This window comes from Strix aluco, chromosome 12 (genome assembly GCF_031877795.1).
Source record: "Strix aluco isolate bStrAlu1 chromosome 12, bStrAlu1.hap1, whole genome shotgun sequence".
Lineage (NCBI taxonomy): Eukaryota > Metazoa > Chordata > Aves > Strigiformes > Strigidae > Strix > Strix aluco.
The window spans coordinates 15,714,920-15,727,318 of record NC_133942.1 but is presented as its reverse complement, the minus strand read 5'-3'; the positions used below and the strand labels follow the sequence as shown (position 1 = coordinate 15,727,318).

Genomic DNA, 12,399 nt, shown 5'->3' with positions numbered 1-12,399 from the left:
CATTCTGTGACAGAAGAAACATTTGGCAAACATTCCCACCAGCAAAACTCTAACATCTGCAAACAGTTCAGAGTGAACACAGCAAAACTAAACATTAGCAGAGAAACGTTCCCCTGTCTCCATTCAGCATATAGGCAACTGAAGAATAAAACTTTTCAACCCACCACGTCTGCGGGTCTCACCTATATCGTTGGGAAATAGATTCTCTCATAATTGTCTCAGCAGTCAATGTGCACACTTCTACCTTTCTTCAGATCACAGGACAGACTCAATATGTATCACACAAGAGACCAGTCAAGGACATTAAACTACTGTAACAAAGTTTTATATAGTTCCAATTTATTTCTTTGCATAGAATTCTTTTATTACACCCCAATGTTTTTCTAAATGTTTTTGGAGACTTTGTCCTCCCTGAGATTGATCTCTTCCCAGGAAATAAAACAAAGCTTTATACTTGTGAGAGCATACCTGAAGGCATGGTTCTTGCAAAGACGAAGTTGGAAGCGCTACAACCAAGTGTGTCAGCTTCGTGGTTGCAGCTGTGAATATCAATGCGGTAAAGAGTAAAAGGCTGGAGATGGGAGATCACAGTTCTCTCCTTGCCATCCACTTTGGTCTCAAAGAACGGGTATTCCACCTCACTCTCCTCTGCGTCAGAAACATTGGTGAAGTGATCTGTCCCAGTCGCATTCCTGTTTCGAGTGGCCAAAGTGGCATTTGCGATTCGGAACACGTCCCTCCGCTTCCGATCAGGTCTGTGGAGTAAACACGTATAGAAAAGGTCTCTTAAGAGAAAATCCACTTTTTTTCCAGCTCTGGGAAAACTGTACAAAAAACCCCAGTAAAATAGGTAGCTCTGCTATTAAAAAAACTAAATAAAGGGAACTGCAAAACAAGACGAAAGCTTTCTCTTAATCTGAACCTGCAGCATGGCAGCACACCCTATTACTCTCTCTTTTGGTCAGAAACCAATCAAAACTCTGAAGTTCACACTGCGCCCCAAGATAAACATGCAAACTTCTGACCTCACACAATAAACCAAATAGCAAAAATGGCTTCACTGTTATTCAATAAGCATCCGAGATTTGTATTTAATGACAGTAATGTTGATGCTTAAAATAAAAATCAGATGTTAAGGGTTGAAAAGGTTAGGGAAAAAACTGTTTTGAAGTTTGCTGGATTAGCAAAGCTAACTCTCAGTAGACTTTCTTTTCAGTTGCAAGGAAATTACAGAACTTCAAATGTATTGCACTGAGAAAAGAAACCCTGGAAGGTAGCTGAAGATCATGAACATTAACCACCACTACAGTGCGGTGATTTGTGTATTCTACTTCTCTCACCCAAACAGAAGCTTTCCAAAGGAACAATCTTCCTATATGAGTAAACACAGTACTAATATTGTGCATAGCAGAGAGCTCACGGAGCAACTTAGCTTGTCCTTACAGGCATCAGTATGAAATTTATGCAGTTAAAAGCTTGAGGATTTACAGCAATACTACTACCTTATGAAGTCTAAGAAACTGTTGTAGTGGACAGCCCTGAGTATCAGTACAAGAGCCAATATGAAAATACTGATAAACATTTGAATGGTACTAGTTAACCAACACAAGATGGCTACACATTAGGCTTGTCACTCCGTCTTGTGTCAGACCCAAGGCCATTTTGCACAGCAGCACTCACTAAGGACACAGGGCCAGATGGCTTTTCCGGCTCCTGCTCTCCCAGCCTCTAAAATCTGCAGGACTGCTCACACCTGGAAAACAATGCACCAGGGGAGTTAAACAAGAACGCAAGAAGGGTCACACTATAAAATCTGGCTTGAATCCTACCCCACCTGAAATCACCTAGCCAGTGCCTGTTTAGCACCTGGCCAGTGCAAGGGTTATCAAGGACAAAGGTGAAGTCTATCACATTTCTATCAGAGAGCAAGTTACAAACCAGACAAATAAGGCCTCCCTCAAACACACAACAGGAAGAAAGATGACTCAACAGGAGAAGTTAATTCACTGTCAAATATACTGTCTTAGTACATTCAGCCACAAAACAGCATGCTGCAGAGAGAGCCAAAAACAGGCTGACTTGGTTTTGAAATCTTCTGGCAGAGGTTGGATGAAATTTTTTTTAGGAGTTCACTACAAAATTTTCCAAAATCCTTTTACTATGTCTTGAGTAGTCGTTTTGACACTCTCAGATGCCATGTAAACCACAGCACTGAAATAAAATGAAGACAAGGAAAAAACTTCCTAAATTACCAGGAAATTGTTTAACGCAACATACAAGTGAATGTCTCAACTTGTCAGTAGGGTATGGGGGAATTTCATAGGAGATGTAAGCACTTGCATCTCCTCTACACTGGTATGTATGGAAGTTACTAAACCTATTCACCTTGCTTAGGATGAGCTTTTTATTATTTACTGCTTTAACTCAGTGTAAAGAACAAACTTTTGAACTGCTAAAAGCACACAGGATGCCCAGCACTGAACTGATGAATATTTGCACAGATTTTGTGATAAAAGCAGTGAAAATACAAAGTTCATTTTCCATCAACCACAGAAGCATGTGCCAACACAAGAACCCAAAAGGCATGACTTTATCACTGCTTTTATGGGATGCATGAAGTTTCAACTTCTTGGTGGTATTGGGGTGGAGGGAGTACTGTCCTACCTTTTCTTTGGGGAAAAACATAAAAAGAAAGCAACACACAACTTGGTGAAAACTACAGTCATACCAGGAAGAGAAAGAGACCTGCAGGATAACCACAAGGCAAACATGATTAAAACATCAAGAGAATTGACACCATTGGTTCTTGGTCAAGCAGCTTCCTGCTTTTGTGAAAGCCACAGATAAAGTCAAAAACAAGCATTCAAGGAAATAAGGAAAACTCTAGAGATAAAAACATGAAAATTCATCTGTTCTCTTAAAGGAGAGAAAGAAAGAGAAATGTAACAGAAAAATTAAAAAATAACACTATAAAAATTAAATCTAAATGAAATTAAAACGAAGAAGAAAAAATGTGGGTTGTTTAAACATCAAAGCTAACTGTTCTCATACGTTATGGCAATTTTAATGTTACTTCTCAGATATCTTCTACTACACAGAAAGCCTATCTCATCCTGTTTATTAGAGAAACTAAAAACTTGAAGAATAACTCATCCTCCTGTGGTTGTGTCTCCAAGAATAACCAGAGTCCTAATGTTTGAAATATACCTCATCACTGCAGTAATACACATGGGGTCATCCATAAATTGCACACAAGATTAGACCAACACGCTTTTTCAAGGACCTTAAAACCACCCAGTCAAATATTTTCATGCCGTATTGCATGCTGCATCTCTTTCATAATATCCTGGAGACAGGTAGAACACTGGAAACGAATACTACTACGGAGGCTTGCACTAACACATTAACTGACTTTTCCCTTGGGAAAGAGAAAAAAAATAGACATGAGCAAGTAACGAGCTGCTTAGATTTGTCCCATGGAGACATCTCACCAGCTCATAATCTTTAATTTCCCTGACACACAGTCACTTTAAAGTTGCTTAGCTATGCAGCTATTTCTGAGTGTTCTACCTTATCTGCCCTTGCTGTTACAAAACACACCCTTATGACAGTAAATTAAAAAAAAAGGAAAACGGACAAGCTTTCAGGAAATCCTTTGTGAACTGGTCAGTTTATTTGTTACTGTCTGAGTTCAAGGTTCTGTGAGTTTCCTTTGTGAGGAGGGGAACACAAGAAAATTTTGGAGAAGATAACACATTTTAAGTAACAAAGCTTTGGTGAAAAAAAAATTCCTTTGCACCAGACTTTCAAGTTGTTTAGACCTGACACATGCCTTTCAAAATCCTTACTGTGCTATTTCATACAGTCCAAAATCAGATCACATTTATGAGACTTCACATTGTTCAGGAATTACATCCTGGCCAGTCATGGTGACTGTTATTTCTCTGTACCTCATCTTTGCTGCTGGTTCTCATCATCAGTAGGGAAACACTGCCCAAGTTCAATCACAAATGATAAATGTGACTCAAACACGGCTCAGATACAATATTTAGCACTTCCAAAGAGAGGCAGTATTTATTTCCTCATTTTTTGGATAGAACTAAGAAGTTCTGCACATGTATCAGTTCCAACCCCAAACACGTCAATCCAACACATCCTTGAATAAAGGTCCAAAAAATCACAACGGAGAGTGATATAAACCAATTTTAATGAGCAGCAATGCCACATTTTAGAGTTCTCAAACACCGGACTTCACCATAAACTTCACCTGCCAGAGACAATGAGATAACATGCACAATTGAAATCCGATTGCTTATAGACTGTAATATAAAAGCTATACACTGTGTGCTAGGCCCCAGGATCCAATTATCTCAAGAACAGCTTACATGAAGGATAAATCGGAAACTCAAGGATCAAAATCGCCAATTAATTCAGTAGTATCTACTCTATGTTGCAGCATAAAATCGTTACTATTCCACTTAATGTGTAAGCGGTAGTGTTTATCATGGAAGAGTGGGCATATTTAATACTTCTCTGCTGCACAGATCCAGGAAACCAATATGCCTTTGCAATTAGCACAGTGAGAAAGGAAGACCAGTTTCAATTCCGTGAGGTGACTATGCCCTCAATTTCAAAGGCAAATAAATCTTCAGATTAGGAACACAAGCACTTAAATGGCTATTTAGAGAAAGATTACATCTGAAATCCTTTGTCTGTAACATGTTGCTCATCTCTGAAACCCTTATAGACAAAGAGCTCCTCAAGTGACTCTTGACTCTGAAAAGAAACCATCACTAAAGTCCTTGAACAATATAGGTAAGAACCATTACTACTAGCTAAAATTTAGAGAAAGAAATGAAAATCAGTGAATAACAGAAACTGCAAAGTAAGACTGTGGATGGTCTCACATAAAGAAAAAGGCAACGTTTATGTGGTTTAGGTGTTATCTACATATGCTTTCATGTCCAGGAAGTCTCAGCTCTAGGAAATGTTAAAAAATTAAATTATTAGCCCCACTGCAAAGAGAAAGTGTCCAAAATCCATTACCTGGGGACGAAGATGGAGTTGTGAAGGAAATTCTCAAAGACTTTGCGGTACTCTGCTTCCTCCTTCTCAGCTTGCTTTTCTGCCTCTGTCTTGGGACAAGCACAACAAGGTCCTTTTTCTCCCCCACAGCCCTCTGGCTTGGTGGGTTCAGTAGCTTCTTCTGTATCAATGGTCCCATCAGCATATCTTCGAATTGGGACTTTATCTTAAAAGAAATTAACAGAGGCAGCTTGTTGCTTTTCTCCCCATATTATGAACAGAGCAACAATCCATGTTTACCCATTTCCTTCTACTTGCTGTTATTCACAAAGGAGTTGTGAAGCAGAGCACAGACTTTAGCTCATCAATAAAGTGTACTGGCAGGTAAGAGTCACAGGCATTTCAACAGAACCACGTTTCACTTTCCTACCTTTGGAGCAGTAATTGTGTCTGTAAAGGTAACTGTCCTGAGGTTGCTGCTGCCATCGTACGATGTAGTATGAGAGGTTGCCATTGGGAAGAGAGGGAGGATTCCATTTCACAATCAGTTGGGATGAGGAGTTGGATGCTGAAATAACATCCAAGGGAATGGATGGCACTGGAGGGGAATAAAGAAAAAAAGGAAGGTATTTAAATCTAGAGCCTTCTACAATGTATTTTGATGCAAGCTTTTGAACTGAATCCCCATCCATTTGCAAGAAAAAACACACATCTATTTCAATGAAAATGTTTCCTACTTAAGCCCTAAAAATGGTTATTAAGGGTTCAACTGCAACCACGTACAGTCCCAATCCAAAGTTGTACATAAACTTACCTTCACCAACGGAACAAAGTCTGAAATCCAAACTCCAAAAAACTCCCATAGTTCCCAATGAAAACAATGTCTCAACAATCACAGAGTTTAAATTAAGATCTTAATGCTGCTTTCATAATTACTGAAACTTTCTAGCATTATACACGTCACCTGCACCTAAATTCAATTTCTGCATTAACAACAGAACTTGCATAATGCTATAATAAGCACACCTGCAGCATTATCAACCTCTTACCCAAAAGCCCATGATCTCACCTGCAGCATTAGTTCGTATATATACAATTTCACTTTTTGCTCCATGAATATGATGGTTTTCCATCATTGTGAGGGTAACAGCCTTGACATAAATGGCATATTGAGTCCAAGGTTTCAATCCCTGCAGTAGAATTCCAGGATTGTTCTCTTTGTTTGGTGGCAGGTCAACATCGACCATGTTCCAGCTGTTAGAGCCACATGCATCTTGCCCATCGTACTCTGTCACATTTTTGAATGGTCTGGAATATTAAAAGCAAAAAATAGTACAAACCATTTATTTTCTCCTAAAAATGGTCATATATTTATGAGTGCCTCACTTCAATGTTGCTCAACGAGACAAATAAAGCTCACTTGTTTTCCATAGCAGAATAAAACAAAATAAAATTCGTATTTATTTCCAAGCACTACAAAATTCAGAGTTCAGCTTCAGCCTTCAGTCACTAGCAGTAACACCAAGTTCTCTAAGAAAACACTAAATTTCTCTTTTTTTATCGATAACAGTGAAATGCTTCAGACATATTTAGACTATAGCTAAGCATATATGAAACAGAAGCAACTCAGAACAGTTACTGATAGTGGATGAGCTTTTTACCATAAAGAACTCAAACTTCCATGACTGGCCTTGTCCAGTCCAACACGGTTTTCTCCCCCTTTTATTTCAACACAATACAAACACACTTATATGGTCACATAGTTCTACTTTTTGTAAGTTGCAACACTGGCACAAGAGCATATAAAGTACTATCTTTGTTATCAATTACCATAAACTCATCAGCACTAAGTTTATCGCATCGTAGTACACTGTCACAATGATACTCTTTTTCAAATGATGCTGGACATTAACAATTTGTGCTTCTGTCTCTCACAGTCTCGCTCTGTATGTCATTACCAGCATTCTGAACTCCTTTTCATACCTCCAAACTGCTTCAACAGTTATTATATGCTCATATGTATTTTTTACTATTTTAAAATCTGAGACGCTACAAGGATGTGCAAAGGCAGAGACACCTCCCTAGAAGTTAGGATCTCTCCAGTAACTGTCCCACTCCATTATCAAGAGATACTAATGCAGAAAACTACCAAAGCCAGATAATCTAAATAACCCCAACCCTAAGTAGACAAGTCATCAAGGTGACAGGGCAAACTCCTGATCTGTGATGCTCTCTAGTCAGTACTATGACTAGAGAAGGAAAAGATCTCAGTAAACATGATACGACTTACATGGAGTGCCAAATTATACCCCTGAGAACAGCCAAGCCATCCACCTAATATGGTTTTTTTTAAGATTTGAAACTTCCTGATGGATTTGGAATCCATTTGTAGGCTTCAATCAAAACAATCCTCTTTTTAAAGGGGGCTTGTGCTCCACCAAGAACAGAAGCAGGACTTGAGGAGGAAATACGTAAAGTGGGAGAGATATCCAACAGTCAGAATAGAATTGTCTACTATCTCTTGGACTGTCCCATTAGTCTCTGATGACATCTACTTACGCCTCCTTGTAGTAAACAGTGAAGCTAATGAGATCTCTATAATCTGGAGGGCGATACCGTTCCCATGTTAGCTTAATCCGATTCTTGAGTGTAGTGTTGGAAACAAAACGCAGAATGTGGCTTTCACCTGCAATACAAAAGGACAGGATGTGACAGAGTTAGCACCACATCACCCATTGGTTTTCGCTGTTTCTTAGGTATCAGTTTTAGCCAATTAAGTCTTTCCAGTAGCGCCCACGATAACCGCAGTGTACCAACAGCCTTTGTCTCTGTAGAGCTTAGTATTTCATTCTACTACATTTGAGTGCTTAAGGGCAAGCAGTGACCTTGGCAATCATTTCAGAATATGGTGGAGATACCTGCTATTATTTTTTCTGAAGCATATTTTCTTTTAATGCACCATCAGAAAGCTCTTGAAAACTACTTCAGACTTTCCCTGAGCGAGGAATGGAAGTCCTGTTTATTCACAGGACTGGTTTAGAAGCACTAAATTAATCATCCAACTCCAATGCAGTCACAGAGCAGTAACTGGCCTCTGTGTTCTCACTTTCCAGGACAACTTTTGACAACTACAGTTGGTTTTTCTGAGGAATGGACAACATGGAAAGGACAAAGGGCTTTACATTCCTATTCATGAGAGGCTGGACCAAGAACTCCAAAACTCAGTTCATATACGGCACAACCATTTGATGGCAGCAGCTTCCAGCTACTCTTCTGAACAGAGCTGGATGGAAGCTGGCAGCTTTGAAATGAATGGCTTCCCACTACCAACTCACTGAGCTTTCCAATCCAAAACAAAATAGCATTTTAAAAACTTAATTCTTGGATGAAGAAATTGTGTTCTAAGTGTCAACTGTGAGTTAGTTTCTAATGTTCCAATAGAAGTCTCTGAAAATAAAGGGGTTTTCACCCTCATGTACACTGGCACTATTGGTGCTATCTTTTCAAAGGCAGTTAGCTTTTGTTGATTCTTTTCCCCTTCTCGGAGTCAGAAAGCTTTCTGTAATGTTTTTTTAAAAAAAACAGGCAGCGGCTGGCACTAGCCTCAGTGGTAGTAAGGACTGGCTGTGTGTCTGTAACTCCTCCAGGACTGCAAGCCTTTGCTCTATTGAATGTGCAAAGAATGGAGTGTGCTTACAACAAGGATCTATGCCATCTGCATTTATGCATCACGCCTAAAGAGACATTCAGCAGAGTACGTGTCCTAGTTTTGTAAACACCATCCAGAACAAGGGGACTTGACTTATACACAAGATCCATTTTCATTTACTCAGCTCCAAGAATACCACAAATAGACAAAAGAAAAACACACTGTCAGTTCTAAGAGTTTGAACATGAGGTCAAATTTGTAGGCATTCTGTCATCTTAATGCCTAGATGAGAAACTGCTTTTAAATGTGTTCATTACACCTGGAGACCTGATGTGCAGACCACTGAAGCCAAAAGAGAGCTTTCCAATAACTTTGACCACTGCGGAATCCAAAATTAAATGCAGATACACTGGAGTTTAGAAATACTGTAGAACACCAAGAAGTGTTCTCAATTCAAAAGCAAACAATTTGAAAATAAAGCAGAGAAAACTGAGTTCTCAACAAGCTTTTCTAGCAACAAGGTACAAGATTTGGCAGAAGCTGAAAAGGAGCTTGTACAGAACAGAAATAGTTTGTTTTGGTGTCTGCGGAACTGTTATTCAGCAGCCTCCTTAGTATCAAGAAAGAGTACATGTCCAAGAGAGGAAAATACCTATAATGATGTACATTTGCGAAGGAAAGCAAAAAACCACTCCTTGCTGGATATACCAAACCACTAGATTTTATTTCTCATTTCCCAGGTATGTTCCTATTGTTATACGATGCTGCTGTCACAACAAAGGGTATTTGGAAAGCAGTCGTCTTCATCAAATGGTTTTGCAGATGAGACAGTGACTATGTAACCACGTAATTTTCCATGCATGCAAACATACCTTCACATCTGCATTTTAAAAACTGAACAAACAGAATGACTGAAAGCCTACTGTAATTTCTAAACTCTAAATACTGTAGTGGACAGCAACGTGGCAGTATGTTCGGTTGTTGCTTTTTTTTTTGTGACACCCTCCTATGCAGTTTGCCTCAAGATTTTTTTGTTTGCTTGTTTACTTACAAGAGGCTCTCTCCCCATTGTTTCTTGGATTTATATCGCCTTTGCTCTGTCGCCCCTTGGTTCCTGAAACTTCCTCCATACGGTAAATCTCAGAAACACACAGTTTAGGATTAAATGCAAAGTACATTTTCCCCTCCTTGATCGTCAAGTTATGATGGTTCCAGTCCCACAGCTGCTGAAGATTGTGGTTGTCAAGCACGTAGAAGGAATAATTCCTAGAAGGAAATTTTTGAAGGAAAAATATTAGTTTTAATTCATAGCCAATTCCAACCCAGAATACCTTAATATAAGAAAACTTTAAAACACTATGTTTCCTCTTATTACTTTAAATTGGAGTGCAGCAGAGTAAAGGATTTTCTTCTCTCTCATGGAGCACGTTTCCACTGAATGCTCACTTTGGTCAGAGGGCAGGGACATGACTGTAACACAGGACTCCAAGGCTGATACCACACCACGTAAAGCCCACTCCAACATGTGTTTTAATAATTGTATAGAAGCTGCTATGAGCAATATAAATTCATGTCCTCTGAACAGCAGGTCTCTACACTGGATTTTCCATTTTCTGGCAAATGGGAAGCAATAACCTTACATACCTTATGGGAGGAAAAACATGATGCAGTTCTGACAATAAAATATAATCATGAACACAGCTGTCTTGCCTATGTTTACAAAAGCAACTGTAAGAGTTTGCATAGTGAGGTTTCCTTGCCTTTCTTAGTTTACTGCTTCGCCCAATAAAGATTTCCTACGTTGTGCCAAGTACAGTTGCACCTATACATCAAAACCTGACAGTAAACAGTCGCACTGACTGCACAGGATCCACACTTCGAAGTACACAACTAACAACAGAGGCAGCAGCATGTGTTGAGCCCATTCCTTAAACACAGCAGCAGAATAACATGAACATCCTTTATTTCCAGAGATACTAAATGCAAAGTTCTGTGTGTAAAACCTATTACATATAAAGAAGTTCCCAGTACCACTCCATTGTGCTGAATTGGAAAAAACCAAACAGGTGCAGCAGAAGCAAGATTATAGGCTCTACATCAGCAGCAAGACAACACCTGCGAAGACACTTATATTTTGGGACAGCAGGAATAGGAATGCACAATTGGGAAAGGATTAAAGGTCTGTGTAGCTGATGAACCTAAATCAAACCAACCCATAATGGCAGCATTTATTATACTTCTGTGGAAAGTCCCACCAACATTAACCACAGCAACGTGAAATCCATTGTTAGCACAATGAAGCCTTGCAATGGTAAGCCCACATCAACATAGTTAAACTAGGCCTTCTACACATCCTTTAACTACAGTCAGAATTTCTGCAAGGTAACATGGCAGGCAAACCATGGGGCTCATAAGAAGCTGACATACTACTCATTTATGGTTTTCCTTCAACTACTTCACTTAAACTTTAGCATGGATTCCCCCCTCACCCAACCTGAAGTGAAAACTGTGCATTCCAGTTGCAGTCTGTGCAGACCACAGTTGTGGTTTCTTGTAACATACTGAAATGCTGAGTGTATTTTCAGAACAATGTGAAAAAGAAGTGTTTTCTCCTATTTCCAACTGTCCCTTGATTATCCAGGATTGCTGATGAAGTCGATATACCTGGTACTACTTCAGACAGATGCAGAGAAGAACGTGCTCAGCCGACAAGGGAGCACATACATGTTTGTGCTTTAAATGCACCTTGCCAGGAGAGAACAAGGATGCTGAACTGCATGCGGGATTTGACATACATCACCGAAAAACTGTGTTTGAGACAGGCATTACTCTGTCACAGATGACTAAAATGCCTGCAGCTCCCTGTGCACTGCTGAAATGATGCTTCACTGTAATTAGCCATGTGATTAAGTGATGGCAACTAAGCTTTTCAGGAAAGACCCAAAAAGCTGGACTCAGAATAAACACAATAAACAGAGGTGTGGCTCCACAACTACAGAAACCATCTTAAATATTTAATAACAGCCTAGCCTGTCTTCTGCTCATAACTGTGGCAATTATGCTTTAGACACTAGCGATAATTCTTGTGTTAAAACAACGGGGCTAAGCTTTCAAGAGTGTGAATAAATGAGGCAAATCAAGCACACACTGGTGCTTCACACAACTGCACAGCAACTGGGACAGAGCTGGGAGTTACTGCAGCTCATACATTAAAGCCATCTGCACAAGTTTGAGCAGCCATTTGAGTCAAGGCAAACAGGTCCTAAGAGTTCATATATACACTGAAAGTATAAATTAGTGGAAGTTATTCTAGCACCATTCAAAGCACCAGGGAAACCACATTTGGAGGCCTATATACAGTCTCAGTCACAGGAGAGGTGCAGCACTGCATGGCTTGAAAGGTGGAGCAGAGGGCAACCAGAGTGCACTTAGGGCTTAGGTTATAGAGTTATAAATAAAGATTGTATCAGACTTTGGCTCTAACAGCTGTGGAAAAAATCAGGATGCAAAGGAAGATAGCATGGAAAGAATAAAAGATTCACTGTAGGAAAACAAAGCACTGCCAATCAAACCCTGGAGACAGTAACTAAGGGAATGACTGGAGATTATGGCCTGAAGGACAGGCTAAACCTCTGAAGAGGAGTAGGAGGCACATCTGGTTCTGGCTTGCCATAAAAAGCCTCAAGGCGACCCGCATAACCCATGCACACCCACAGGAGAGAATT

The 12,399-nt window shown here is 39.7% G+C and overlaps 1 protein-coding gene across 2 annotated transcripts in view; it reads right to left on the bottom strand.

Annotated features, from left to right (window-relative positions):
• The window catches only part of IGF1R (insulin like growth factor 1 receptor), a 194,480-nt gene that overhangs the window by 30,208 nt on the left and 151,873 nt on the right, over positions 1-12,399 (bottom strand). For both annotated transcript variants that reach the window (XM_074836931.1, XM_074836929.1), the window contains exons 6-11: positions 9,726-9,940; positions 7,585-7,711; positions 6,095-6,333; positions 5,456-5,623; positions 5,047-5,251; positions 469-755 (exon numbers count right to left, since the gene is read on the bottom strand). In XM_074836931.1, the coding sequence (XP_074693032.1) occupies positions 469-755; positions 5,047-5,251; positions 5,456-5,623; positions 6,095-6,333; positions 7,585-7,711; positions 9,726-9,940 (1,241 nt within the window). The remainder of the gene's footprint in view (positions 1-468; positions 756-5,046; positions 5,252-5,455; positions 5,624-6,094; positions 6,334-7,584; positions 7,712-9,725; positions 9,941-12,399) is intronic.